Source organism: Columba livia, chromosome 13, assembly GCF_036013475.1.
Source record: "Columba livia isolate bColLiv1 breed racing homer chromosome 13, bColLiv1.pat.W.v2, whole genome shotgun sequence".
NCBI lineage: Eukaryota > Metazoa > Chordata > Aves > Columbiformes > Columbidae > Columba > Columba livia.
Genome location: NC_088614.1, coordinates 12,051,254 through 12,079,092, shown reverse-complemented (window position 1 = coordinate 12,079,092; position 27,839 = coordinate 12,051,254). Strand labels below are relative to the sequence as shown.

The window sequence follows — 27,839 nt, the reverse complement described above, 5'->3', positions numbered from 1 at the left end:
AGAAGTGGCCTAGAGCAAAAGGAGAGCAGTGAGGCTTTGAGGAGAGCAGCCCACACTCACAGCACCAGGAACCCTGTGCTAGTATTTCCCGTTTCTCTCATGAAGTCCAGCTGGGTGTTTACAGTCACCGAGAGCTTGGCCTGATCAAGCTCCCTGGGGATGAGGGGCAGGGAAGGGACATGCCCAGCCAAGCCCAGCCCATGCTCCTCAGGCTGCATGCTGGGACAGAGCTGTTCGCTGTGCAGAGCTGCCCACTAACAGGCTCCAAACCTACTCAGGACAGCATGAGCTGAACAGGGCTCCCGCACCTTTTGCGGCACAGACGCCCCGGGAAGGAATCACACCTTTATTGCGGGCTGCCTGCTGCCACAGGATCTTGGCAATGTCACTTGTCCAGGCCTGCTTAGTCTCGGCTGAGCTGGCCTGGAGGATGTAGGTGTCACTGGACTTCCTCCTTCGGAACCAGATCTCAAAGCGCAGGCCGCTGTCTCCGGAGTTCTCCGTCAGACCGATGTCTGCAGTCTGCCAGAAAGAGTGAAGCATCAACTGGGGCTCCACCAGGAGCAGAAAGGGTAAACTCTGCCTGCACCTTGTGCACCCCCAGCTTGGTACATCCAGGGAAGGAGCCTGAGAGTCCAGATAGAAGCAGGTATCATCTGGACACAGCTGAGCAAAGACAGCCCAGGTAATTCCCAGTGCTTCATCCCAAGCCAGCACCACCTCCCTGCTACACATCCCCCGCCTTTCCCTCATGCTCCCTGTCCCTCAGAAGGCCTTGGTCCCACATCTCACAGCACAGAGGGGGCCCAGGCATTCATGTGTGAAGTATTCCCTTCCGGCTTCACTGCATGGCTTGGAAAAGGCTTAGCAGCGGTGGGAGCAGCTCTTTGGCTGAAGATGCTCCTGCTCCCCATTTCAGAGCCATGTGCCCACAGTAAAACCAGCCATGGACACCTCCTGTACAAAAGGAGTCGCAGGACTGTCCTTACCTTGAAGGAGCGCTTGTAGATATACACGTCAAAGCCACCCTCAATCCTCTTGGGCTTGCTAAACAGGATCAGGTCCTCAAAGAGGAAGACGTGTCGCTGGCACTTCCTACGGCCCAGCCAGATGGTGAACTCATCCTGCCGCACCAGCTGCCCCTGCTCCTTCAGGTTCACCTGGACACAGGGAACATCCTGGTAAGAGCCAGCAAGATCAGGCCTGGGCAGCCCCAGACTTAGTGAGCACAGTCCCATATGGCTGTGACGCAGGCAAGGAAGTGGCAACTCCCTGTCATCCTGTGAGGGCTCTGGAAGAGGAAGGGTTACATGGCATTGCAAGAGAACACATCAGGCTGAAATAACCACCTCAGAGCAAAAGGGAGAGCCGCACCTTTCTCCTAGGCATAGCCCACAGATGACCCTCTCATGTCATGCTGTACAGATCTGTGACAAACCTCTGGGGTGGCACCTGGAGGCAGCAGCCAGAGCTTTATCATAAGAGGGAAGAAGAGAGCTGAAGAGGAAAGGAGTCTCATTAAACTGCCAGGAGCACATCTGCGCCAGTCCCTCATTTCTTCCTGGCCCAGACCCATCTTCTTCCACCCTGAATCCTGGGTTTTTTCCTCCTCCAGTGCTGCACTTTCCCTGCCTCTCCTTCAAGTTCCACCTAGCTGATTTTGGCCTACCCTTGGCAGCAGCATCAGTTTGAATTCCTTCCTGCAGTCTCCCTGACTCTCTTATCACCAGCCTGACAGAGAGGGAAGGGTCCAAGACAGCCTGCATGACACCATCTGCAAGGGCTGCCAGGCTGGCTCATGTCACCAGGAAGCACCTGGGAGTGTGTTTATGACAAGTGGCTCAGCCAGCTGAAGTGACAGCATCCAGGCTTTAATTCCTAGCAGATCAGGAAGACCTTGCTCTGTGCCTCAGTAGTCCTGCTATGCTGTATCAGCAGACTGGCACCCTGACCACTCTGGGAATTTGAGGGGAGGCTCACCATATGATCTAGACCCCAGGTCTAGAGAAAGGGGAGAAGTGTTGCTCTGACTTTCTGGGCAGGGGAGGACACTGAACGTACGTCACAGTCGCGGATGGCATCCATGGCCAGCAAATCGTTTCCGTGCCGGAGCTGAAACTTCACCATCTCCTCAGCCGCACGGAGGTAGCCCAGCTCCTGCTCTTGTGCCTCACTGCACTCCTTGATCAGGTCCTTCAGGAGCAGGGCGTATTTGCTCATCCGCTGGATGGGTTTCAGCAGGTAGGAGGCCAGGTCCATCTTATCCCCAAGCTGTACCTGCTTGAACTGAGAAAGGCAGCAGAGAATGAAGGCAGCAGCTTCCCGTGGAGCACCCTGTGCCCCAAGGCAGGCACTGACACCCACGGCTTTCCTGACTGGGGGACTCTCTTTGTTCTGCAGGGAAATGCAAGGCCATAGGATCAATGCTGCTGTGTGTTGGGATCCTTCCCAAAGTGCTCACCGCATCTCTGCCCGTGTCTCCCCATCTACACTTGGGCAGAGAGCTGTGATGGGAAAGCAGATGTGGTGCTGAGCATGCCTGCAGCAGGAAAGCTTGGTTTGTTTAAATGCATCAGTAACCTCAACACCAAGAGCAATCATGATGCAGGCAGTGGAATTTACCTTGAAGAAGGTATTCCCATGGCTGGCCAGCAGCGAGTCTGACTTTGGCTTGTTCTTGCTATACAATGCATACATCCCGAACTGGTCTTTCTGCAAAAGAGAACCTTGTGTGAGAGCAGTGCCCACCCATGACACAGTGACAGCCCTGCCCTTGGGTTGGTTACTCCAGTACTTCTGCCTCTCCCAGGCTGCACCAGAGCCTCCTATGATATCAGGAGTGACTTTGCTTCAAGTTCATCAAAAGCCAGGGAATGTTCCTGTCTTCCTCCTCCTACAGTAGCTCAGACTTTTTAATCCGTTGTCCTGTTACCCCCTTGCCCCTTACATACCCCAAAAGATACCATTCACCTGGTAGCAGCAAACACACATGGGGTAGCTGAGCTTAAGACTGGTGCCCTGTGCCTCTCCCTAGCAGCTCTTTTCAACAAGAGCTGCGGGTCTGTATCTCCCCGCTCACTGAAGTCATTCCACACTGACACCACAAACAGAAGACAGGGTAAGGTCCTTGCAGAAGCAGATGGGTTGTAAGGAACAGACATTTTGCTGCCCTGGCAGTGTCTCTTGGTAGCAAAGAGCAATAGCAAAGCCAAAGAACACCTACTGCTGCCTGGGCTCAACCTCACAGAGCCATCCCAGTCCAAGCTAGCATTTGAGGTGGCAGGGGACAAACCAGCCCAGCACAGGGTAGTCCTCCCACTCCCAAACAGTCACAGCCCACTAACATGTGGATGAGCAGCCAAATATATAGGCACTGCTGGGCACAGAAGCCACACACCTGTCCAGAGGAGCCCGACCCCAGGAGGAAGGTGCTGATGCCTTACGTGTCGCAGGAAGCAGTGGCTGACCCGCAGTGGGTGGTTGCAGCAGCTCTCGAGCTCTCGCAAGAAGTACTGGCTGTGGAAGTCATAGAGTTTCTCCAGGTTCCCAAAAATGACACTGCGCTTCCCACGCAGGTCCTGGGGGAGGTCAAGACGCTCCATCTCAGGGAAGTAGCTATCGATGATGTAGCAAAGCGACCTCACATATTCCCGCTCCGTGGTTACCATCTCATCAATGATGTGCCGCAGCTTGCTGCAATAAGAAACACTCAGCCTTGAAGGGACCTGGACTGCATGGGGCTGCAGCAGTCTACGAGTGCCTGCAAAGCACTGGACTATCCCTAGAGAAGCTCTACCTAAGACCCAGCACAGAGATGAGATGATTCCTTAGCGCCATCCAAGCTCAAATTCAGAACTGCTGGTGATGGCTCTGACCCTGAGCACTAACAAAGCTCGCCGCTGATCCAAGGAACTTAGTTGGCTTTTCTGTTCAGGAAGGGTGAGCCCCAGGCTGGTTGTGGGTCCTGACTCAACTTCGGCAGGACGCACAATCCTGAGCCCACCACGCAGCCCTTGCTCTGGACACAACAGGCTGCACTCTTAAGGCAACAAAAGTCATGATAACTTCTGTGAGGGGGAGTCAGCCTGATGTCTGGATGCTGTTGGAGGAAATGTTAACTCTTGGAGAACACAAACTCCAGACCCAGGCACTGTTGGGCTTGTCCCAGTAAACATGCAAGTGGGAAACAAATTTCATACCACTTCATCAGCAAACATCAGTTCCCAGCACAGGCTGCTCTGCACATCTCTGAAAGGATCACGCCTGGGTGCTCGAGGTTTCCACTGCGAGGCAGTATAGCACCAAACACAACTACTCAAGACGTGATTACCTTCCCTGCTCTCAGTTTTCTCCCAAGTCAACTCCTCTGGCTGCTCAGAGGACAGAACAACAGGATCACCCCAGTGCCCACAGACAGAAGGGCTGCTGCCTCATTCCCTTGAGAATCAAAGCAGTCAGCCTCTTATCTGCTAGAGTGGAGGTGCTCTGTGGTCCTCCTGCAGCCAGCACTTGTTTCTCATTTCTGCCACCATTTTTTTTTCTTTTTTAAGTCTTTTCCAAAAGAGAGAGCAACTGAAAGACCTGCCTGGTGACTCCCTTTCAAAAACAGCTCACACCCCTGAGATCTCCATATCCCAAGCACATTTTAGTACTACAACAAAGTTAAGTTGAGATCTTCAAGGATAGAGAAGAAAAAGAAGAGAACAGAAGTCAGCTGTTGGCCACACAGAGATCTCAACCCCAAGGGGCAAATACAAACCTTTTTATCCATGAAGAGGCTGTTACAGGGTACTGGAAATGCCCAGGTACAGCCCCCCAAAAGCAGGGGTGTGATGCATTACACTTGGCTCTCCCACTGCACCTGCACTGCCTTGTTAGGTTCCCAAGTGCTACATTTCTGCAAACTCTCATCCAAAAATGCCAGCAATGTTCAGAGACTCCCTCTCCTGCCTGCGAACTGCTCTTTGCCCTGTTATGAAGGAACCACGCTGGGAGGGAAGCTGGAGCTACATCTCCATCTATCTGCCCTGTATCCATCACCAAAGTATCTGTCACTGCAGAGCTCTTCACATCTTTGCTACTACCCTGAGGACCAGAGCACTGAGTGTCACAGTCACTTACCTGCCCCAGCTCTTGGCATCTGACGCAGAGAGGCAGCCCCTCTGTCCCTCCAGCAGACAGTCCGCAGCCCAGCTGTGAGCAGTTTGCTGCCGCAGAGCAAAAGTCCTGTCCACCAGCTCTGTGCTGCTCACCTCCAGCCCCTTAATAAAGACACCGGTGTTGCCGTACCTGGCCGGCTCGCTCAGCGTCCTCTGGCAGCCTGACCACAGGCTCTCACCGCAGGGGAGATCAAAGCTTTGGGCCTTGCGGAGCATCCTCCTGGGAGGTGGCTTCCCAGAGGCTGGAGTGGAGGTGCAGGATGGCTTCACCTCCAAGGTTTCCAATATGCTCTCCAGGTTTGGCTTTTCTTCTGGCAGCTTTGGAGACTTGGAGGCCCCACTGGCAAAAGAAACTCTGCTCGAGTGAGGACCAGGGCTGAGAGCAGCTTGGCAGACAAATTCTTCCCCAGCACTGACATCACCAGCACAGCTCAGGGAGGGTGAAAGAGATTTCTCCTTAGTCCACCCTGGAGAGCAGTTAGGCCTGTTGTAGCAGTGGGATGTGCTGCAAGTCCTGTCCCAGTGGGACCCAGAGGCAGCCCCCTCGGAGTGCCTCCGGTGGGACAGACTGCCAGCCTCGCCACCGGCCCGGGGCTGCTCTCCTGCAGCTGCTTTGTGGTCTGACAGCAGAGACCTCCTCGTTCGCAAGGCTGCTTCGAGTTTCTTTTCAAAAACCAGCTTCGTCTCCTGGCATTTGGACCATGCAAATTTCCACTGCTTGAGTCCCTTGTCACTCTTCAGCTCACAGGCCAGCTCTTTCATCTCCTGAAAGCGGGCATCGCTAATGTCTGGGTGCTGCCCCTTGTAACTCTCCAGGCACTTGATCACACCAGCACAGTGTTCGGCGGAGCTGCAGTCCTCCATGCTGATGCAGGCAAGGTGTCGCATCCCTTCCAAGGCCCACTCGTACGCCTGCAGAGCGCGAGAACAAAAGGCAACAGCCAGTCAGAGGGATTTGGGGAAGAATAACCCTAATTTGGTGCCTAAAGACAAGAAAAAGGATCAGTGTGTGGCCACCACAGTTCCTCGAATGTGAGAGGAGGGGGGGCTGCTATTGTCAATGGGGCTTAACAATTCAGCAAAACAAACAGCTCCTTATGCAGAAGCCTTCAGCTGTGCTGGCTGCTCTGCCACAGCCCCACTGCCCCACCACATCCCCAGGATGCTGGGCACCCCCACTGCTGGGCACGTTTCTCCTCTCTAGGCAGGGCGGGGCCCAGAGGAAGCTTTTGCCAAGACTGCAGGAATTCACATCTTTGTTTAAGACCTGGAACTCCTTTACCCAGCCGTTCTCACCACTACCATGCAGAACAAGGTCTAGGTAGCATCAGTAAGCTGCAGGGAATGGGATTGCTACTCCCCATGCTGTTTCCCCAGAGCTGATGGCAGGCAGAGGCTGGGAGCTCGATCAGAGCTGGGCTCTGTGGATTGAACAGGAGGAGCAGGACAAAATGTGGTCCAATGTGACAGATCTAAGGTAAAAGGACATTGCGTGACAGCAGGAAAGGGGCTAATGAAGCACCTTGCACTCAGCCCTGTCTGTCATCAATAAAAAGCAGAGGAAAGGCAAATTTTTCAGGCTCATAAGCCACTGCTTTCTCTATAAAGCAGGGATGATGACAAAGTTTAACTATAGAGTGGATAAGATGTGACTAGCTGCCATAGGCCTGGTCAAGGAACTTTACCACCCCTTAGTGAAAACACAGTTATTTGTTAAAATCAGATGCACAAGGCAGGGAAAACATCCAGGACAGGCCTGCCTGGCACCTTCCACTAACTGCCCAAGAGCAGGGGATGTGCGGATACACCACAGGCTGCCCTTGAAGTGAGCCAGATCATTTCTAGCACTTGACCTGTCAGCTCTGCATACCTGCTATGTTTATGCAGAGAAGCAACACTTATGCTTAGTGCCAGGAACAAAGTGACCTTAAACCATTTTCCACCTGCTGAACAGCCTTACTGTGACAGCCTTCACTCAGAGAGCTCAAAGCACTTATCTTTATGCAAAACAGAGCCTCAGACACGAGGGAAATCCACTCAAGCTCTATGCAGACACAGAGGAGACACTGCATCCCCATCAGGGATGCAGTGGTCCAACAGACCAGGTGCCAGGCTCTTCTCTGTTGGTGACAGAGGTAGGCAGAGCTGGAGGTGCTCCATTCACATGGTGCCTACCCCAGGATGGGGATGGTGACGAGAGCCAAGCAAGAGCTCAATGCCAGCACAGGAGGGGTAGCCTGCAGACTGAGCAGAGTCACTCCAGGGACAGATCCCACAGCCATCCACCATCGCTCTTTTGAGCTGCAGCTGCACAGCACACGTGCAGTCAGCCCCATTACTCATGCGGAGCAAGGAGCTGCTTCAGCAACACCAGCAGCTGCTCGGGGAAAACGCTTCTCAAACAGCCCCACGCAGCCACAGCACAGGACAATCAGAACAGCAGCAGCTCCCTCTCCCATCACCCTGCCTAGTGCAGCTACAGGCCCCTGACCTGCCTCTCCCTTGATCAAGGCCTTACGCTTAGACTTGCCCACTGCTGGGGGCCACAGGGGTGTGCAGAAGCAGAGGACATGCCAGACCCTGGTGAGAATCTGCATTAATCTGTGATGCAGAGGGTCTTTTAATCCCTGGAGAAAGAAGAACATCAAGACGAGTTGAAACGCTGACTGCAGCAGAGCCTGGCAGATCTGCACAGCAGTGACAGATGGCCTATTTTGCTGGGTTTTTTTGAGCTGCTCCCTCCAGCTGTACGCAAACCAAACACCAGCCCCTTCCAGCTCTGCCCTGAGCAAGACCTGGCTGCCAGTATGGGCTAAGGGTGCATCTCACCATTCTGGCTGCAGAGGTCAGTGGGGGATCCTGACCGAGGGCTACGTGTGACCTGCCTTTTGCTCACTGATGGGAAAAGCTGGGCTCAAGAAGCTCACGGGGCTCTGAAGGAGGGTGCTGAGAGCAAGGTGCAGGAGAGGCACAGCCAGGAGGCCTGCCTGGTCTTTACAGCAGCCAGCTGGGAGGGGAGCTGCTCTGTGAAGGCCTTTACCAAGGCTGGGGACCTCACTTCCATGAACAGAGGAAAAAGAGAGAAAAAGAAGCTTCTCTTATTTCTAGGAAACTTCGTAGAACTGCATGGGGCCACAGAGAGGAGAAATCAGGGCTTCAAACAACACAGGGAGGCAGCCCTGCCACCTCTCATCTTCATATGGTATCTGTCTGTTCTTGGCAAGGACTCCCAGGGCTGCGCAGAAATGACTCTAAATCTCACTGGCATTTCTTCCATCCCCAGTGCCTGTCGCAGGCCAGTGAATAGCTCAGCTTTGTTCCCTGCACAATAGCAGCAGCCCTCCACACCCCGCAGCTTGCTTGGTAACATGCTAAGCGGCCACCAAGGCTTCCTTCAGTCACACCATCCGCTTCAGCTTGCCCTTTCAGCACACAAAATGGCAGCCTGGGACCAAGCATGTCCCAGCACCCAGGAGAGAACATCCTTGTACAGGCAGAGGTATTGCTGTCATCTCTGTCCTAGTTAGGCTGTACACCAGGCTCAGCCAAGCCAGGATACTGCCCTCCAGCCATGGGGCATTTGAGGAACAGGCAGCCCTACAGCTTCTCTGCAAAGCTGCAAGGGCAGCTTGTATGTAAGAGGAGGCACCTGTGTGCAGGGAAGCAGCGTCTTCCCAACCATGTCTGGAACCAGGCAGGAAGGAACCTGCACCTCAGCTTTTCATCTTTACAGACAAGTCATTACTGAAACTTTCAATTATGGGATTAAAGACAAACGTGCTTCCTGTGTTCACAGGGCTGACCTAACCAGCAGCTGTGTCAGCAACAGGTTGGTCCTGCAGAGCTGCGGGAACAGGCAGGGGCTCTCTGGGACCTCCTGTGCCGTAAGGAAGAGCCAGGGACTTCACCAAAGCACGGTGTAACCCTCAAGGCCTTCACCCCGTGTTGTTCCCTGCTCATTTCACCATGGGCAAGACTTGCGGTGCACTGAGGACAGAAGCTCCTGGAGTCTCTTGTCTTTGGCACCTCCGAAGCGCCATCTGCAAACATGGGCTGACAGAAACTACTTGGCCCTAGCTCAGGGCACATTGCCAGTGCTGCGGGGGTCCCGGATCCACACCTGAGCCACCATATCACACCTCCCCAGCCCAAGCCTATCACAAACCCATGACATTCCTCTCATACTCAAGGTCCAGTGATCTCTCATACACCTTCTAGGTAGCCAAGACAGGAGACAATCACCATGCATCTGCAGACATATGCTAGAAGGGCCAATTTCAGGGGGCCCTGCACCTGTCCAAACCTTCTCCTTCATCTCTTACTGTGGGAGACAAAGATTATAACTGTATTTTTCTTGTTACATAGGAAACTGGAAGGCTGAATGATCAGAGGAAGGTCGAGTAGGCAGATCACAAGCCCTTCAACTTTCTGCAGAAGAAAAATGCACCTAGGTGTGTGACTTACTCTGCTGCTAGAAGGTTCCCTTCTGAATCTGAAGGGGCTGCACAGCAGAGCAGAGACAGAGGTGGTGAAAAGCCCAGGCTGATCCTGGTAAGAGCAACAATACAGATAGGGATGCTAGAACAGCTGTGGGTACAGTGACTAAAGCACAACAGCAAGACAGGCCAAGTGCCCCATCCTTCTGTGACGATGTCCCAGGACTGCAAGCCCCCCACGCCCCTGCTTTCTACTGCACATAAAGAGGGAAGCAGCAAAACAGCTGGGAACAGTGCCAAGGACAGCAAAAAAGAAACCAAGGTAATCAAACAAGCCCTGATCCAGCTTGCATGCAGGTCCCTGCGCTCCACTCCGCTGTTTGTTAGCGAGACATAACTAATCACAGGTCTTTGTGGCAAGAAACAACTGCACAACTCCCCATTTAGCAAGACCTCATCTCATCACTACTAACTTCACTCTAAATGCCCTTAACTTCAGCCGTGAGTTTGGAGAGCAAGACGAGGTTGACTTGTGGCAAAAGAGACAGAACTGGTGCAGCCAGAAGTAGTAAAAGCATCACAGGGACCAATCCCAACAGTCATATGTGGTGCCATGTAGGCACTGACCCCCACAGCTGCTCTGCTCTGCCAGCAGCCCAGGGACTGAACCAGGCACTGAACCGAGATGCCAGATGTAGCACTCACAGCACAAGAGTGACAGGCCACTTACCAGAATATAAGTCCAAAGTAAATGCTGCTCTCTTGCATGAAAATGCCTGCTCCTCCTTGAGCTTCTCTCATTACATATGTTCATTTGGGCTTACTGCCTCTAAAATCCAACTTGACTTTAGACTGCTTTGAGAACCAGCCCCTGCTCACACCACCAATATGTCCCTTGTCACAGGCTGCTGCAGATACAGCATTAGCAGGGACCTGTGGCTGGAGACTGCCTTGTATGTTGACAGTTCAGAAGGACCACAGTTGAAAAGCTATTTTACATCAAAATATGATGAAATCAAAATTATCCAAGCTAAAACTTTACTCTCACAAGAGCTGTCAGCTGGCAAACTGTGACAATCTGGTTCCTCTGCTAACTCACAGACCCAGCAGCTACCGGAGAAAGTGGTCAGCTCACCACTCACTCGCATCTGATTTGTACTCTCCTCAGTTTCCCACTTACTGATACTAACAGTGCCCATGAAGGAAGGGGCAGAGGGACACCAAGACTTCAGGACCTACACATGTTCCCCTGGCAAATCAATTAATCGGTTAAAAACTGACCTCATCCTACCTTCCCATCTGTGCAGAGGGGGTCCATCTCCTGGCTGGTCCAGCTCTCTGCTGTACATGACCATCCCCTGTGGCTGGACTGAGGCAGGGCCAGTGCTTCAGTGCATGATCTCTGCTCCAGCTATTCACAAGCAAATGCTGCTAGCCTAAATACCAGATTGAGGAGCCCTGGAAACCAGAGACAAGGCAGAGGGGGAAGGGGCTGTGCTTCACACAAGAACTACTGAAGTGTGGGGAGAACACCATGACTGGGCACAGGCCAGATCAAAAGCAAAAAACAGGGAAAGAAAACATCCCAACAGACCCCAAATTCGAGCAAAATTCAAACTAAACTGCCACCTGACACACAAGAGCTACGGAGAAAACAGTGATTGCTCCTAGACATTGTGATGCTTTTTCCACATCTCTCAAAGCCAAAGACTCTGTTCACTTCTAGCAAGATTTGCGGCTCTGCAAACAGGCAGCTGCACTTGGACACACAAGAAATCATGTAATTTCAGAGCATAAGCATTTCAGCAAAGCCACCAAGTTAGAAGTAATCTCCTCTCTAGGCAGAGGTTCGCTGTTATTCTCTTCCCCACCCTGTAGCGTTTGACTTTTCCAAATTGCATTTGAAGTTCTGCCTGGGATTCATTAACAGCAGAAACCAAACTAATCACAACTGTGTCCTATGTGGGATGTAGCTGGTAAAGGCTCAGCTTCAAACACCGAGGAAAGGACCCACCCTCTCGAAATAAAAAGCTAAACCATTTCTGAGTTGCTGCGTACCTCACAGTGCCTCCTCTCCTCCCTCCAGGGACGGGCAGACCACCGAAATCACCAGTTTGCCTACAACTAGCTGCAAAGGAAAGCAAACTTTAAACCCTATATTTTCATTTCTGCCTGTTACCAAGTGCCAGATGCTGTACAAACACTGCCAGAGGGAAAAGGATGAGAAAAGCACAGACTACAAACTTCTTGGATTTAAGCATAAGACAGGAGAACAGGTAGATATCCACAGCTGGGCAGGAAAGAAGAACAAGAGGTCAGGGAAGCAACACCGGTCAGGGTTGGTCTCGGCACACCACAGCCCAACCATCATCAAAGAACGCTCATTAGAGCAACGTGCCTCGAAATCCTTTTGCAGCAGCACTCCAGGTGAGCACAAACAGAGCTCAAAAATCCCTTTGTTTCCCCTCTGGGCAGTCAGGCTTGACAAGACCAGGGGAGTCTAATTACAGGAGAATATAATTGGATAAAATAGGATTGCACATGATTTCTTCTCTCTTGATGATAGCACGAGGACCCAAAGGGCAAATGTAGCTCATTGTGCTGGAGCTGGCGTGCAGGACAAGCTTTTGCCCTTTTTTCTCTCTAACTGCCAGGCAACACCTACGGTAGCTCCATTAGGAACAGGCTGACTCCACTGATGAATCACAACAAGCCACAATAACCCCTGCTTGGGTACAATTCAGAGCTTCCACAGAGCAGCCTCTGCCAGTTTCACTACATATTTATATACATACACATGCATATATTTATGTCTATGTATGTGTAAAATGACTCCCTAGGAAGCTGGGCAGCAGCTTTGCCCTCCCCACAGCTTCCACTGCTCTGCAGCTACACAAGATTTCCCAACAGTTGACAATGGACAGTTCTGCCTCAGTATTTCCTTTTTGTTTTACAGTCCCTCATGACTTTGCACCTTTTGGTAGATTCTGCACTGATGTTCGCCTCCCCCCATTGTTTTGTTTTCTTCTACTCTTAAACACTCATGAGCCCAGAGGACCAGGCTGAGTTTGGTCCCAGTAAAATCAGAATCTTTAACATTTACATTTGCTGCAAACCAGCCTTTTCACGTGTGAGGCACTGCCCATCTTTTCATTAGCATCGTGCACTCATTGCAAAGCTTTTTTGTCAATGAAATTCTGCTCACAACCCCTTCTAACCAGAATAAGAGCAGATGATGTTTCTCTGCCTCAGTGAATATTATCCTACTTCTTTTCTGATGCTTCACCAGTTACAAACTCAAACTGCGTGTCTGCTTTGGCAACTGCCTTTCTCTCTGGCTGCTCCTAACAACTGGGATCTGATGTCTGGTCCTCCATTTGGCTACAGCCTACACCAGTCACTGCAGAGTCATGAAACCATCTAAAGATTGACTTGAAAGAAGTTACACACATTGAGTGTAACTCACTGTAGGCTGGGAAAGCAAAAGGCATGAAGGAGCGAGCGTGTGTCTTTGTGGATGCACAACCACTGCCTACAGAGGATGAAGAGGAAAAGGGCAGCACATTTTCAGGTTTCTTGTAGTGAAGAGGAGAACTCTCCTCTTTGGAGAGCCCTGAAAGCCTCATGTTACCAGTCAGATTCAAGATCAAGCCACTGTGCCATGTGTGAGTCACCAGAGCTGGCAACTTGCACAACAGCAACAAATCACTCTGTTCAGAGACTGATGGCACCTCCAGATGGCACCACCTTTACTTTTCCATCTGTCCCAACAGCCATATCATTACACCGTACAAGTGCCCCACTGTCACAGTACGCTGCAGGCCTGTCATAGGTGTCTTGTCTGCTCCACACTGGCTCCTTTTTAATGAGGTTCTCTGTGCCCAGCTGGGGACTGGTTAAGCTCCAGTATGCTTTTGGGCCTGGATAGGGAAGTGTGGATGCTTTCTGTGTAGTCTTCAATTCAAATCCTTTCCTGTGAGGAGCTGAGCAAAACTCCACTTAATTATTCAGTGATGTGCAGGGATCTCTCTGTACTGCACTGTGGGTGCTTGTGCCTCGGGAGGTGTGGAGCTGAAAACCGAACCCCAACACCCAGTGCATCTGTTGGGCCTCCCTGCTTCAGGGTAGCAGACTGAGCCAGAAACAGCTCCCCTGTTTAAAAGCACATCAAGATGTAATTGTAGGATGTGAGCCCCTGTGAAGCAGCCAAAGAAAGGAGCCTGGTCAGAGGCAGCGGGTGCTTGGGAGAACTCTGTCCATATGTCCATGGCTTTGATATGCAGATAGAAGCCATTGTGAGTGTCAGCCCCATCTGTACACTGAGGGGAGTTTCATGTCCAGACCGCTTGAACGGATCTATTTAACTCCCGTGACTAAAGGGAATTCCAGCCTCCAGGAGGATCCGAGCATCCAGATGGATGCCAACACACGAACATTCAGAAAAATCTGTCACCCTGTGCTGCTCCTATCCCAGCATCAGAGTGAAAAAAAGCACCCAAACCCAACATTTTCCACACAGGCACACGACTGGGGTCAGCTGAGGAAAGACTTCTGCCAGCATTAGATCTTATACCTCAAGTGCAATGTGCTCCCCTCACTAAGCCTGCTGGAAGGAAATGCTGCTTCCCTGTCACTAGTGACCAGTGTCATGATCCTGCAGGAGATCTGATCCCACCCAACCCACAGAAGGGGAGCCCCAAACTTTCAGACAACTGTCAGTTTATGCTCATGAACAGCCAAGGACACCAAGGAATATTTACACAGAGGTGCTCTGGTGATTAAGGATGAAGACAGCAGATGTTTTCAGCATGTCAAGCTTTGCTCCCCTGCAGAATACGATGGCACTTCTGGGATCAGGGAAGGCAGATGAGGGGTGAGCAGCCTATGTTACATCTCAAAAGGTGCTATGCACTGGTTGGCTCACCCAGCCTCATCTTCCTGCTGTGCCCTCCAGCGAGGAGGAGGATTTGGCCAGCACAGCAGGAGGGAGGAGGACCCCAGACAGACAGATCAAGGCTTTGGCCCCCTGCACATGCCACAGACACATCACACAGACCTAATACTGCACTAAAGAAGAACCTGAGGGGCTGAGGCAGGTGCTCAAAGGCATCTCAACCTAAAATGCCTCACCTTCAACTGCAAATTCTGCTTGGATTTAGCACAAGAAAAACCCCAATTAATTCACTGCTGCCTTATAACACTGAGGGACAAATTTATGCACCAGTCTCTCACCCGTGTTGTGCAACCAGAAAGGAGCACTAAGTGCTGGTGCTAATCACCATTTAGCATTCACCTACTGTCACGGAGCTTGTGGAAACCACAGGCACTGCTGTGATGCCTATTTGGCAATAAAGTCATTGATGAAACACAAGAGAAAGTAGCCTGGGCACCAGCAGGTATAGCAGTGAATTACTGGAGAATTCATAAAACAGAAGAGTTTCCAAATCAGTAATTTTGCAAGACAGAAAAATAGTGGGGAGCTTTAAGATATAGCAGGTCAGATTTAAATGGTCAGGATTTCTTGTTTGTGCAAGAGGGTTATCTCAAACTCCAAAGCAAAGCAGAAACTTTCTGATACATGAATACCTTTTGATGGGAAAGTAAACATTAGAGGCTTATTAACCTTGCAAGACAACTTCTCCAGCAAAAACCTGGCAGGAAGGAGAAGGGAGAGATTTCACGCATTAACCTTGCACGAACCCTGCCAGAGGATTGATTTTCCAACCTCGAGGATTGTTCCTCCAGCTGCTTCAGGCTGCACGTGAAAAAGGACACCCCTGAAATAGGAGAGCAAATCAGACTAATGTCTGTCTAGGGGCACGACTTTACAAGTGAAGAGAAGACAGAAAGATGAGACAGCTGCTGTCAGACAATGCCAAAGCCAGACAACAGTGGCTTCCCATAGAACTGTTTCACAGCATCAGGAAGGCATAGTACTAATTCCTCTCTGTTGTGCTACTCGGACATTCACCATCTTCAATACCTGCACCAGTAATCAGATGAAGGCTGTTTGGGAATTTCAGCAGTCCCCAGAAGAGTAAAGCCAATCTCTGGGCAGAGGTAGAGAGAATAGTCTGTGTTAAACCTCTCCCAGAGACTTTATTATATGCCATATAAAAAACCTAATTTGCTCAGAGGTGCTGGGGGGAAAAGCCATATTCTGACCTGCACAGGACTGCTTGTAAGAGGCAAGCGTTTTGGCACAGTGACCCGCGTCTGTGTTCATAATAAATACACTACAGTAATGACACATCAAATGCCTCTTTTGCCAGTTTGGTGCTAAGTTCTACTCTCCACTTCTCCTCCAACCACATTACCAGAGCAGTGAATCATAATGCCCTTCCAGTAAAATTCTCTCTCAACTTGGGTCAAACAGCCTGCAACAGAAAATTCAAACTTTTAGGTCACAGCCACCAGAATTCTTTCCAGGTTTCCACAGACCACCACTCACAACTCTTCTTTCCTTATCAAAGGTGGAGCAAAAAGAAACATCAATAATTTCCTGCCTGAAGGGGACTTGATTTTTTTATTATTTTTTTTTTCCTCAGAACCATCACCTGCTACATTATATCTGGCACATCATCAGAAACCAAACACAGCAGAAAACAAGATATCAGCAGGTCACTGTTCTGAATCTTCTGGGGAGACGTGGGAGGTAATGACATCTGCAGAATTCTGCTAATTTATCATGCTCTGGATTTCTGCTGTCACATCTAAGATCAGATCTGTCTTTCAAAGCTGCGAACACTGTGCCAGCAGTTCTCAGTCACTCACAGGACAGGAGCCCAGCAAACCCTGGAGTTTGGGTGCTTTTTTCACTCAGATCTTGAGACAGGAACTGCACAGGGTGACAGCAAACCTTGGAGGAGAGCAGCCCCCGTCTTGTGCTGCCCACAACCTTTAACAGAAGCCCAAGCAGACTGAAATGTACCACCTGCCCTCTGTGTGCACCCAGCTAGTCCGAGAGCACGCAATCCCAGCAAAAACTTGCAGCTGCAGTTAAATTATGCCCACTGAAATAATCATGCAATAACCTCTAATAAAGAGAGGGACAGGCACTGCTCTGTTACAGACAACGCAACCCTGAGATTCAGAGAGACCATGCAAAGACACACACAACCCACAGGGATCTGTCTGAGTGCACAAAACGCACACACAAAGCATTCTGATTCATGCTGGATGCGTACAGACGTGCACAAGCAACGAAGTGAAAAGCCTTCTCTACGCTGTTTCCAAACAATCTCAATACAACTCACACGTCAGCCGGGGCGCCGGACGCTTGGTACTTACAAGAGGGTTTGCTGTGTCTGTCTGCTGCCGGAGTCAGGCCGGGTGTATTTGCCTCAGAGGAAAGGTGCATGGAGATGTGGAGAGGAGGGATGGGAAGAAGGGCCCCAGCCCCGCTCTGGGCCCCAGAGGCAGCAACACTTGTTCAGGGGATGGAGCGCAAAAAGGCTGGCATTCCTACAGCAGCAAGGACAATGGGGAGGGATGAGAAGGCGCTGCCATAATCAAATGCAGGCCAGCTGGCCCTCCCCCAGGAAGGGCAGGCACCTCCTTCACTTGCCAAAGGCTTTGTTTTCTAAGCCACAAAGAACAAAGTGGCTGAGGAGGAGAGCCAGAGAAGGAGGAGAGAACTGGCTGTGAGGGGCAGATCCACACGTGAGCACAGGTAACCCACACTACAAGAGATGTCAACACAGACGGAGCGGGGTTGGGCAACACTCCACCTGCTCCAAGCAGAGCTCAGAAGCAACTGCATGCAGCAGAAAGAAGCCAGGGATGCCTGAAGATCACTGCTGAGGAACCAGGATCAACACAGCCTGATGGCCAGGGCCCCTTTGAGGAAAAGGATCCAAGGGTGGCAGCCAGAGAATGCTACTGATGGAATGGCTCATAGAGCAGAGCCAAAAAAAATCCCAACAAGGGAACTGCTACCATTTCTCGATCCTCCTCACCCCAACAACCCTGACCATAGAGCCTCTCAACAGCTTCCCTCAGAAAGCAAATGCAGGGCAAGGGCCCAAGCTGCAAAGGGCTCCCAGGCCACGGCAGGGCAATGCCCACACTTTCCCTGAGCACCAAAAGAGGCAGTATCTTGCACAACATCCTGACCAGCAGGAAAAAGCCCCTGGGACTGCCTCAGGCCCTCCTGTAATGACACAAGCAATTTAGCTGTGATGCTCAGGGCACCATACAGCTGCAGGGCATGCAGGTGCTGAGCTGGTGGGATAAGACACTGTACTTTCCAGCTGTGTCAGTGCTTTCTTCCAACAGAGACACTTTTGCCAGCAAGCATCGTGCACCTTCAGTATTGACCCTCTGCAGGCCTGCTTGTCATGCCAGCGCTGGCAGAGTCTGTGCTGTGTGCTCTGCCTCATCAGACATGCCACTGCCAGTTAGGTCGCTGTGGTCGTGACACAACACACAGCTCTCACGTGGGCCATTTCGAACCTGTGGACACAGGCAGCTGGGCACTTTGCGCGCTTATGGTAAAGTCAAGAGCATGCAGAGACCTGAGATGTGAGTGACCTCGGAATATATTTCATCCAAAGAGAGCTCAAGAGAGCAAGAAATGTGAAGGCTAAGATAAGGAAGGAGAGGGATACTTGCTCTAGCTCCTCCCGGTAATGATGGTGTGCCTACGGCAGTGTTAGTGTGAAGCCAGGACAGGCAGTGACAAAGAAAGGTACTGGTGACCGCCCTAGCAGGCACCCCAGGACAAAGCAGATGTCAGTACTTTTGGTGCATCATACACCCCTGCTTGCTCAGCTTCCCAGTCCTCCTCCAAAGCACTGTGTGGTGCCAGATCCCACCACAGCCTTGGAAGCAAGTAAACAAGGGACAGCAGCCAGAACAGGCTTGTGGAGCCACAGGAAGATGGCAGGTCCCCCAGTATGCCCACAATGGGTCTGTGGTACTGACAAACAATCCTCCACCAGCAGTCAGAGATGGTGAAGGCAGCTTCTATCACCACTGCTTCTGCCTCAGCCCAACCATCATCCAGCCCTGGTGCCATGTCAGGCACCAAGAGCTCCAGCCGCAAAGGAAGCGGGGACAAATGGAAACATCCAGCTTGGCACTGGTCATGGCTTTGGAGAAGGAACCCTGCCAGCCCATGTGGTCTGGCCCAGCTCAGCCTGTCTCATCATGGAGAGATCTGACAGGCCCTCGGGAGCTGCCAAGCACTTAAAAACACAGTAAAGCATCTTGAAGGACCATATGGGGTTGTGCTGTCCTGCCCCATGGCCTGTCTAGCAGCCACAGGCAGCACCCCACAAAACCCTTGTCCAACACAAGCAGAAGAAGGGCCATTCCTAGCAGACAGCAAGGTACATGACAGATGAATACCATGATCCCTGTAGCGAGTGCTCAGCTCCCTTGACACATGCTGAGATGTTTGGAGAGAACTGAGCTTGCCAGCTCATTACCACAGTGTACATCGCTTACGCATCCTCAGGCTTCTTCCCCAAATCCTGGGGTCTGGCACACTCTTTACAAGAAGAAAATCAAGGACATTTCTTAGTTTATATTCCTGCTGTTGATCTCCTCAGATATTAGGCAAGAGAGAAGGGGGTTAGGCAGGCACTAACAAGATCACTGCAGGAAGGTCAAAGCAGTTCAGCATCAGAAGAGAGTGAAATCAGTTTAGATAAAATCTGCTTTCTCCCATCTCCCAGACCACACCACTGACTTTGCTTTGGGAAGGCAGAAAGCGTTCTGGAGATCAAGATCAAAATAATCAGCATTGAAAGAACTTTCATGCTGCACAGTGATTTCTGCACTCAACCTACTCAATCCCCTCCACACCCCTGGTTTCAGTTTGCCACCAGTTCATAATACACACATGTTGTATTTACAACACCAGTGCTGTTTATAGTTCTACTGAAACCAGGGAGATCAAAATCCTCCTCCCTCACTACACGAGATGCCTCTTCTCCACACCAAAGCAGCATGCAAACACCCCGTGCTCACTCAGCTTTCACGGGGGCTGTGCGGCATGAAAGGTACAACCAAGAGGGATGATGCTGCTGCCGCTGCCAGGGACTACATCAACCAATTGTCATCCACCACAACGAAGTTGTATGTGTGGTGCTATGACGCCCTAAGAAAAATCAATGAGCCATCTTTGGGGTCTGTGTAACATTTGTGCCCCTGGGAATGGCCCAGGCTTTGAATGGCTTTGAAGCTGTGGAAGAACACCCACTGCTGTTGAGTCATGTCTGACTACCCAGCAGCCCAAGAGCTACTACCAAGATGTAGTTTCCATGCCTGAACAGAGGACAGAGCAGCCATTAGATGCCACAGTCCACATCTGTGCTCCAGAGATCTCCAGCTTTGGCTGGGTGAATTCGTATGGGACTGATGTCTGGCTTGGCCACAGACTCATCAAGATGCTGAGCAAGTCTTTGTGTGCCTCAGCTTATCTGAAAAAAATATGACAAAACTCATTCTTCCCAGGATCCCCCGTGAATGGAACAGGTGTTCAGGGATCAGAGCAGCCCCTGAACATCTGTGCTCCGTAAGTGAGCAGAGCGCAAGTTCTTGCCATTCTCCTACAGCACAGACAACACTCTTCTTCTCTCCACTGGGGAAAAAAAAATAAATGACACATTTCTACAGCAAGAAGGTCCCCACCCGCACAGCAAACTGCACAGATGAGCTAGAGCAGACCTGCCAAGCAACACCAAACAAACTCAATCCTCACATGTCCTGACAGCAATGTTCACGACTGCCTTCTCCACTCTCCTCCCTCGCACAGGATGCTTCTCCATGTTTTCATGTTTAACTGAATTTCCTCCGCCCTCCTCTGAGCACTTCTGGCTGCCAAGGCAGCTCAAAAGACAGCAACTAAGTGGCACCTACATCTGGTACAGCTTAACATTTCATGTCTATTCCTTCTGGAATTTGAGAACTTCAATATCCAATGTTTGTACAAGAGTGGAATAAATGGAGCAGAGGCGCCCTGGCCTTCTGTGATTGCCAAAGCTGTATTTTAAACTGCACTTAGAAAATCCTACTGTTTATTCATCTGCAACTTTAGAAATTAAATTACACCAAATCCAACTGCAGGTCTGCTGAATGGGTGCATATGCAATAAACTAAACAGGCGAGAAGGCCGGGCAGTCAAAGTCACCACACGCATCCTCTCCTCCTGCTCCCCAGATGCTTGGGCCAACCCAGTCCCCTTGTTCCCTCAGTCACACTTCCCAGCACTCCGTTCTGGTGCTCTATTTCCTCACGCAGGCCTCCACAAGAAAGAGCTGGGCTATATTTAGGGCTGAATAGCAGAGAGCTATTCCTGATGTGTCAACATGCTGAATTTACCAGCATGTAAGGATACAGTATGAAGAAAAATGCAGGCAACCTACCCTGGCCTGGTGGCAAAGACTGGGCACAAGTAGCCAATCTCTTGGCCCTTGGTGCCAGCACTGCGATGATTCTCCTGTCCACTGCTACCACGAGAGGGGCCTACAAGCTCAGACAGCAGAAGACCTCTACTCTTGAAGAAAATGTCCACGTCTGTCAATACATGCCCACCCCATTTTCCATATATTGACTTGAAAAATCACTCCAGACAGATGAGCATGAAAGGGCTTTTGCAGGTTACAAATCCAATTCCCTGTTAGTGCATACACTACATTTCACATCTTTCACAAACACCCAAGCTCTGGACTGAGTCCGAGCAAGCTTTTTACAGATGCTTTTGCAGACGCCTTGTCTTACCTTGTCAAAGAATTCATACAGCCTGACTGTCTCACAGATTCGATGCCTGTTTTCATCCAGCTGAGTGCAGAACTCTTCCAGTTGATCTTTGTAGGTCTGCAGCTTCACCCTGTAAGAATGTACATCCACAGAGGAAAAGTCTTCCCATCGATCCATCTTCTTTAGTGCTTCCTGCCCCCTTCTGCAATATTCCTGAAAGCAAAATGGGATTGTGTATGAGAACAGAGACCTGACATAGATGTGGATAGTAAATAGTCTTCAAGGTCATCAACAGGTAGGGCTAATTAGACTGGTTTTTAAGGTTCAAATCACATGAGCAGGTATGTATTTGTTTACAGCAGAATTCTGGAGAGTCCTGACCTCTGCTATGATTTACATGAGCCACACAGCAGCTTGTAAAGGCCTGAACAGTAAGGCCACAGGACAGTTACGATCCAAAAAAAGACAGTGTTACAAGCACATCTAGGGATTAACAAAAAAAGCCATTTTGCATTACGGTAGTAATTTTCCTCAGGACTGGCAGATCCTGAGGGGCTGAGCTGGTAGCTTTGTCTACAAGAACATAGCAGAGAAGCCAAATAGCGTAAAGGATGGCACACACCTTAGTGATGAACCCTCTACTGATGCCATCTTAGCATCACAGGTTTGGCTGAGCACATGCAAGGCACATATGCTGTCAGCTCAGACTCTGGAGTATATGTTTTTCCAACCAGATAATACTTACACTGGCAACAAGATCAAACTCCCTGAACTGCTTTTGTGCTTGAAGCAGCATCTCCAAAGAATCGTCCAGGTTGATTGTTTCCTTTAGCCGTTTTCTGCCAACATTCTCAATCCAACTGCTGACCTAGGAGAAAAAGGAAAAGCTCCATTATTAGTCACCCTGTGCTACTCACCAAGGTAGGCCTTTATGTGGAAAGAGCAAGTAATTGCTCTCATTATGCTGGTCATTTCATTACTGAAAAGAACGTGCATGTACACTTCTCCTCCTACCCTGGTATTTCAGCCTGAGCCTCCTGCTAGGAGTTTTTCCACTGCAGGTAGCTGAGTAATTGCAGAGCTCTGCTATTGCTCACTAGCCTTAGGCACAAACAGGGCAAGTAGCTGCTTGGGCTCTGTTTCGTGTGAGCAATGATCTAATGCAAGCCCTGCAACTTGTAGGTTGGCCTGATATTCCTATTATTGTTACCCCCAAGTGAAATAAAATCTCCCTGCTGCCAGATTTCCTGTACCACTTCCCTTTTCTGACTGGCAGGACACAAACTACGTCAGTGTGAACATACTGATGGATTCCCTTCATCTACAATGTTTCATGGTTCTCTGGGACTCTCGGCTTCTGGTTTTCTGAAGGCAGATCACCACAGAGCTGTGCAGCAACTGCAGGTTCTTCGACAGAACCCAGATGCTGCTGTAGTTACAAGCCTATATCCTCAAACATGGGTAGACAACTGACTTGTATCTAGAGTTTCCTGAAAGCGAAGCAGACACAGAAGGTCAGGCAGGAAAATACAGCATCTTCATCAACAGTAGGTTTTAAAAACAGGCTAGTAAACCTGCCTGCAATGCTTCAGGCATAGCTGCACCTGGGGGAAGGGACAGACTAAAAGTTTCTTAAGACCCACGCATCCTGTTTCCCTGGATCATCTAAATCCATATCCCAACTCAGCCCCACAGTCGATGACAAAACCCCCAGTCTTGTGGACTGAAAGAGGGTCAGTGCCCATAGAACAAGCCCACCAGCAAGAGACGGGATTGAGGTGGGTTCCCAGGAGCTCCTAGGCAGGCTTAAAAGCAAGAGTAGCTGCTGCCAGCAATGTTGCCATCATTGGTGATCTGCAAAGTTAGCAGGGAGCAATTAGTTTTGCTCAATTTGATTAAAAAAAAAAAAGTTCCGCTTAAAGCAGGGGCAAGTTACAGACCCTGCCTTTGTGCCTTTTTTGATTTCTTTTTGGTATTGGGAACCTGTGTGTTTAAAGGAGTCTTTACTAGGTTCTTGCATCACACTTCTTGTCCTGAACACATATTGCATGGCGCCCAAATGTCTACCTCTAAATGGGAAGTCATTACAACTCTCAGATCCACCTTGGCCTGTGAAAACAACAGGTAGGCTACAGCCTCATCTGCAAATCCAGTTCTCTCCAGGAGAGCCCAGAATCCTAGAAGAGCAGTGGTAGAACTGGTCACAGTACTGGTCTTTAAGGATGCAGGTTCCTAAGGTGAGCTCCAAGCAGCACACAGCCCTTCACACACATCAGGTAATAAGTGACATATGAAACTTCTCACTGTTTACAAGCTACAGCAAAGGAAACTATGCAACTCCCTAATCTCGAGGTTGAGTTCAGGCTTAAAGAGCACATCTGCGATCTACAAAATTGAAAGAACCAATCAGATCTTGCAGAAGGCTATGACAGCCTGGGCTACGTTATGACTTTTTAAAGACCTCTATCTACACAGCTACAGGTTTCAAAGGTCTTTCTGAAAAACAGTGCCTGTTTGCTTCAGTTATCCCACAGCTGTAAAATATCTTGATGAGCACCACATGAAAGGCATTTTAGGCTCCAACAGAAGTGCATGGAGGTGGGGCCATTAAGCACAGCTCCTGGACTAAGGACAAGAAGCTGTTCCCCTGCCTGGACACTGAATATAGGGCTGCACCCAGAGGCAGCAGCTCACCTGGGGCTGCAGCCAGAGGGGAAGGAGTGTGCTGGGGCTTATCAGACAGCAGGGACCTGAGCAATCTAAACCTAGGGAATCTGATCAGAGTGCATAGCACACATAGGCAGCTAGCGTGGGGTACATGATGTGTGGCTCATTCAGCAGCAGGATATAAACAAATCCTGGAGGATCTACAGCCCAGAGGGGACACAGATTCATTGCCAGCTTGTTGCTATCACTCTGCTGCTTCTCAAGGCAGAGCATGAAGAACAGTTCCTCAACAGTCTTGCTAGGAGGGTACTTTTGCCGACCAATGAGAAAAGACACCCCATTTCCAAGTGTACTGCCAACCAACGAGACACCACATTGTGGTCTTTAAGTCTGGAAATATGTCACAGACCTTTATGGGGTTGGACTGATCCACACCTAGAGAACAGCCAGGAGACTTTTACTTGGCATCAAAAGATACCAGGCAAAATAGTGGCTTTGTTCTTAGCACATCTGAAAAATCTGCCTTAAATCCTTATGTTCAGTTGTTCTTTTTAAGGGTCTACAGGCATCATTCTATAGATCAACAGGCCCAGTACCTGACGTAGGATATACAGTCTGAGGGCAGCAGCAGGAAGTCACTGGGACTGACAAACAGGCCTTACCTCCTTAAAACATTCTTCCACTTTATCGAAATCCATCACCAGCTCCAGTTCCTGGATGCGTTTGTTCGACAGCATCACCAGTCGGTGAACGCCCTCATCAACTCGATTATAAAGGACACTGGCAGCATCAAGCGCGTCTCTGGAAAGGGACACAAGTCTGGTCAGGGGTTCTGTGTTAGGTCCTTATCCCAGCACTTCACGTAAATATGACCTGGCTAACGGCGACACTTCAGTCATCCTCCCTGTGGGACCCATAATGGCCATCTCCATAGGGAGAACAGGAGAATAACACTGCTCCCTGCACCTTCCTGTGATTCACCACTCTCTGATCACAGTGCAGATCAACCTGGCAGGAAGGACAAGAGCATCTCTTCCCAGCCAGGCTGCTTGCAAAACCTCGTGTACTTGTCACATTTTCAGATAGCATACTCAGCTTTTCGTAAATGCAGATTATTGCATCAATGTGCTTTCACAAAGCACAGGTTCAGGCAGACTCAGTGTCTAAAACCACCATTGCAATTGAATTGAAATAAGAAGCAATCACTGGAAAGCAAACCTCTCCTAAATGACAACATAAAGCACCTGACGCCCCACTCACTCTCAAGAGTTGCCACCAGCCAAACAAAAATGCAAAGTATAAAGAACCCGAACACCAAGAGAAATCGAATTTTAGTGTTGTGCTGCAAAGATGCAAAGACAGAGCTCCCAGAGGAGGGATCAGGCTGGAGCCCAGTGCCCTTTGATGCTGGAGCCAAGGCCTCAGCACATCCTAGCAAGATGATGAAGGTTGATGAGTTCCTTTCACACATCACAACGCCTCCCCAACACAGGTTTGGGTGAATTATAGACAGGACCCACAAAACAGAATAGCACTGAAGCTTATTCTTTCTTTCCCATATTTATTCTGCTTCTAGATATCTTTGGCTTTTACAAGTATGGATTCAACAGATGCCTATAGCAAAAACTACAGCTTCCTTCAGCTGTGCTCTACAACAGCATGTCCAGCTGCCCAGGCATCTCCTCCTGTACTCATTCTACACCAGCTTTCATTCTGCAGTTGTCTTACAACCCGCTGGCTTACGAGAGCATGGCTTTTTTATCATATTATTAAAATTATCCAAAGCACTTGTGAAATAGGTAGCTAATAAAACTCTGAAAGCTTTGCTCATGGAAATTATAACAAGCAATTCAGCATTCACATTTATTTCTTTCTTGGGTTACAGGCAATCTTGAACCTATGAAATGTAATGGAATACAAGCATTTAGTGGCATGCATCCTGCAGTTTTTTTAGATAGTACTTAATTGACATGAGGTAGTCCAATAGGTCTGGACAAGTAGCTCTGCATAGCAAAAATCCACAGGATTTTTCCATTCAAAATTCCGCCCAGTGGACAACAGCCAACTGCTCAAACCTCAGGCGCTCAGATACTTTTGTTTTTCCTCTTGAAAATGCCATTAGACTGAATGAATTTCTCCAAAGTGCAGCCAAAAAAGCCCCTGAATTGTTTCTGGACTAAGATCAGTGCTACTGCAGTGCAGAGGGGACAGGTTCTCTACAGAATCTGTAAGCTTCAATGGAAAGATCTGAGCTGTAACACTGCTCCCGCATTTCCCAAAACCATCATAAACAAAAAGCGATGATATGAGCCTTCTGTTTTGTAATCCTTTCCTAGAGATGGACCCAGATCCAACCCAGAAGACTTGCAGCAGCAGAGCCACAACCACTGTCCAAGCTGAGCTCTGGAAAATGTGTTTACAGAGCAGGTTGAGAAGGCCAGTTCCCGTCAGCAGTGGTGACACAGCTAGGACAGCTAATGAGAAACAGTTCGGAAGATTGCTGGAAGTTATATTTGGCAAGAACATTAACGCTGTTGGGTTTTGTGTAGCTGAGCATTATCTGTCAGGTCCAAGCTTCTGAATAAGGCTCCAGCAAATACTGATGCCCAGACAGGGATACACCCCTTGGTCTTACTCCCACGGGTCTGAAGTCCCTGCTGGCATGAACGCTCTCATCCACCCAGGAAAGCACACCGACACAGCAAGTGCTCTTCCTCCCACCAGCACAGACAAACAAGCTCCTAGAACTTAAGCCATTACTGGCTCTTATATGAAAACCTTTGCAATTATTCTCTCACAAGGCAAAATATTTTTCCAACCTATTTCTCAGCTTCCATGAAAATCACTTTGGTGTTGATGCTATTTTTTGACGGCACCCATCAACAAGCTAGACTGATCTGCTAGACCTTTCTGCAGTGGAAGTCCTTATGTCCACCCAAACCCATGATAAAGAAAGCATACAAGCTTTCAATGCTTAGCAAGATATCACAAGATGGTAACACCATGGCATAGCAACTGGAAAGAAGATTTCCAGCTCTTGCGTTGGCTTACCTAGTATAGAGTGTGATCTGGTTCTCTGCTCTCATGAGAACCCACTTGGGAGTGCTGCATTCAGCCCTGAGGCCCCCAGCACAAGGACATGGATCTGTTGGAACGAGTCCAGAGAAGGGGCAAGAAGGTGATCAGAGGGCAGGAGCACCTCTGCTATGAAGACAGGCTGAGAGACTTGGTGTTGTTCAGCCTGGAAGAGGCTCTGGGGAGATCTTTTAACCTAAAGGGGACCTACAAGAAAGCTGGAGAGGGACTTTTTACCAGGGCATGTAGCAATAGAACAAGGGGTAATGGCTTTAAACTGAAAGATGGGAGATTTGGATTAGATACAAGGAAGAAATTCTTCCCCATGAGGGTGGTGAGGCCCTGGCACAGGCTGCCCAGAGAAGCTGTGGATGCCCCATCCCTTGGAATGTCCAAGGTCAGGCTGGATGGGGCTCTGAGCAACCTGGTCCAGTGGAAGATGTCCCTGCCCAGGGCAGGGGGTTTGGAACTAGACTATGTTTAAAGGTCCCTCCCAACCCAAACCATTCTATGATTCTGTAAGGAAACCACAGAATCCTACTCCACTCCTTTTCACATCTGATAGAAGAAACTCTAGTTGCCTCAAATCTGAGTATTTCTCCTTGACAGGAGTCAGCCACAATGTGGGCTGAAAAGCTCTAAATATTACACACTCCCACATAGCAGACAGCACATTTCTCGAAGTCACAAAACACAGGCTCTCCTCGAACACAACACTGCAACTTAGGGGAAGAAAAAAGAAAATTACCCTCAAGGTAGACAGATAGGAAGCAATTACAAAACAAACACGTTTTAA

General features: G+C 49.7%; 1 protein-coding gene across 15 annotated transcripts in view; it reads right to left on the bottom strand.

Annotated features, from left to right (window-relative positions):
- The window catches only part of PLEKHG4 (pleckstrin homology and RhoGEF domain containing G4), a 95,520-nt gene that overhangs the window by 5,244 nt on the left and 62,437 nt on the right, over positions 1–27,839 (bottom strand). For 8 of the 15 annotated variants that reach the window (XM_065029051.1, XM_065029060.1, XM_065029057.1 and 5 more), the window contains 9 exons: positions 24,631–24,769; positions 22,047–22,169; positions 21,323–21,514; positions 5,122–6,071; positions 3,444–3,693; positions 2,623–2,712; positions 2,062–2,286; positions 990–1,160; positions 345–522 (listed from right to left, as the gene is read on the bottom strand). In XM_065029051.1, coding sequence (XP_064885123.1) covers positions 345–522; positions 990–1,160; positions 2,062–2,286; positions 2,623–2,712; positions 3,444–3,693; positions 5,122–6,071; positions 21,323–21,514; positions 22,047–22,169; positions 24,631–24,769 — 2,318 coding nt within the window. Of the gene's footprint in view, positions 1–308; positions 523–989; positions 1,161–2,061; positions 2,287–2,622; positions 2,713–3,443; positions 3,694–5,121; positions 6,072–21,322; positions 21,515–22,046; positions 22,170–24,630; positions 24,770–27,839 lie in introns of all 15 variants that reach the window. The other 7 variants (XR_010465967.1, XM_065029050.1, XM_065029054.1 and 4 more) reach the window with 1 other exon arrangement.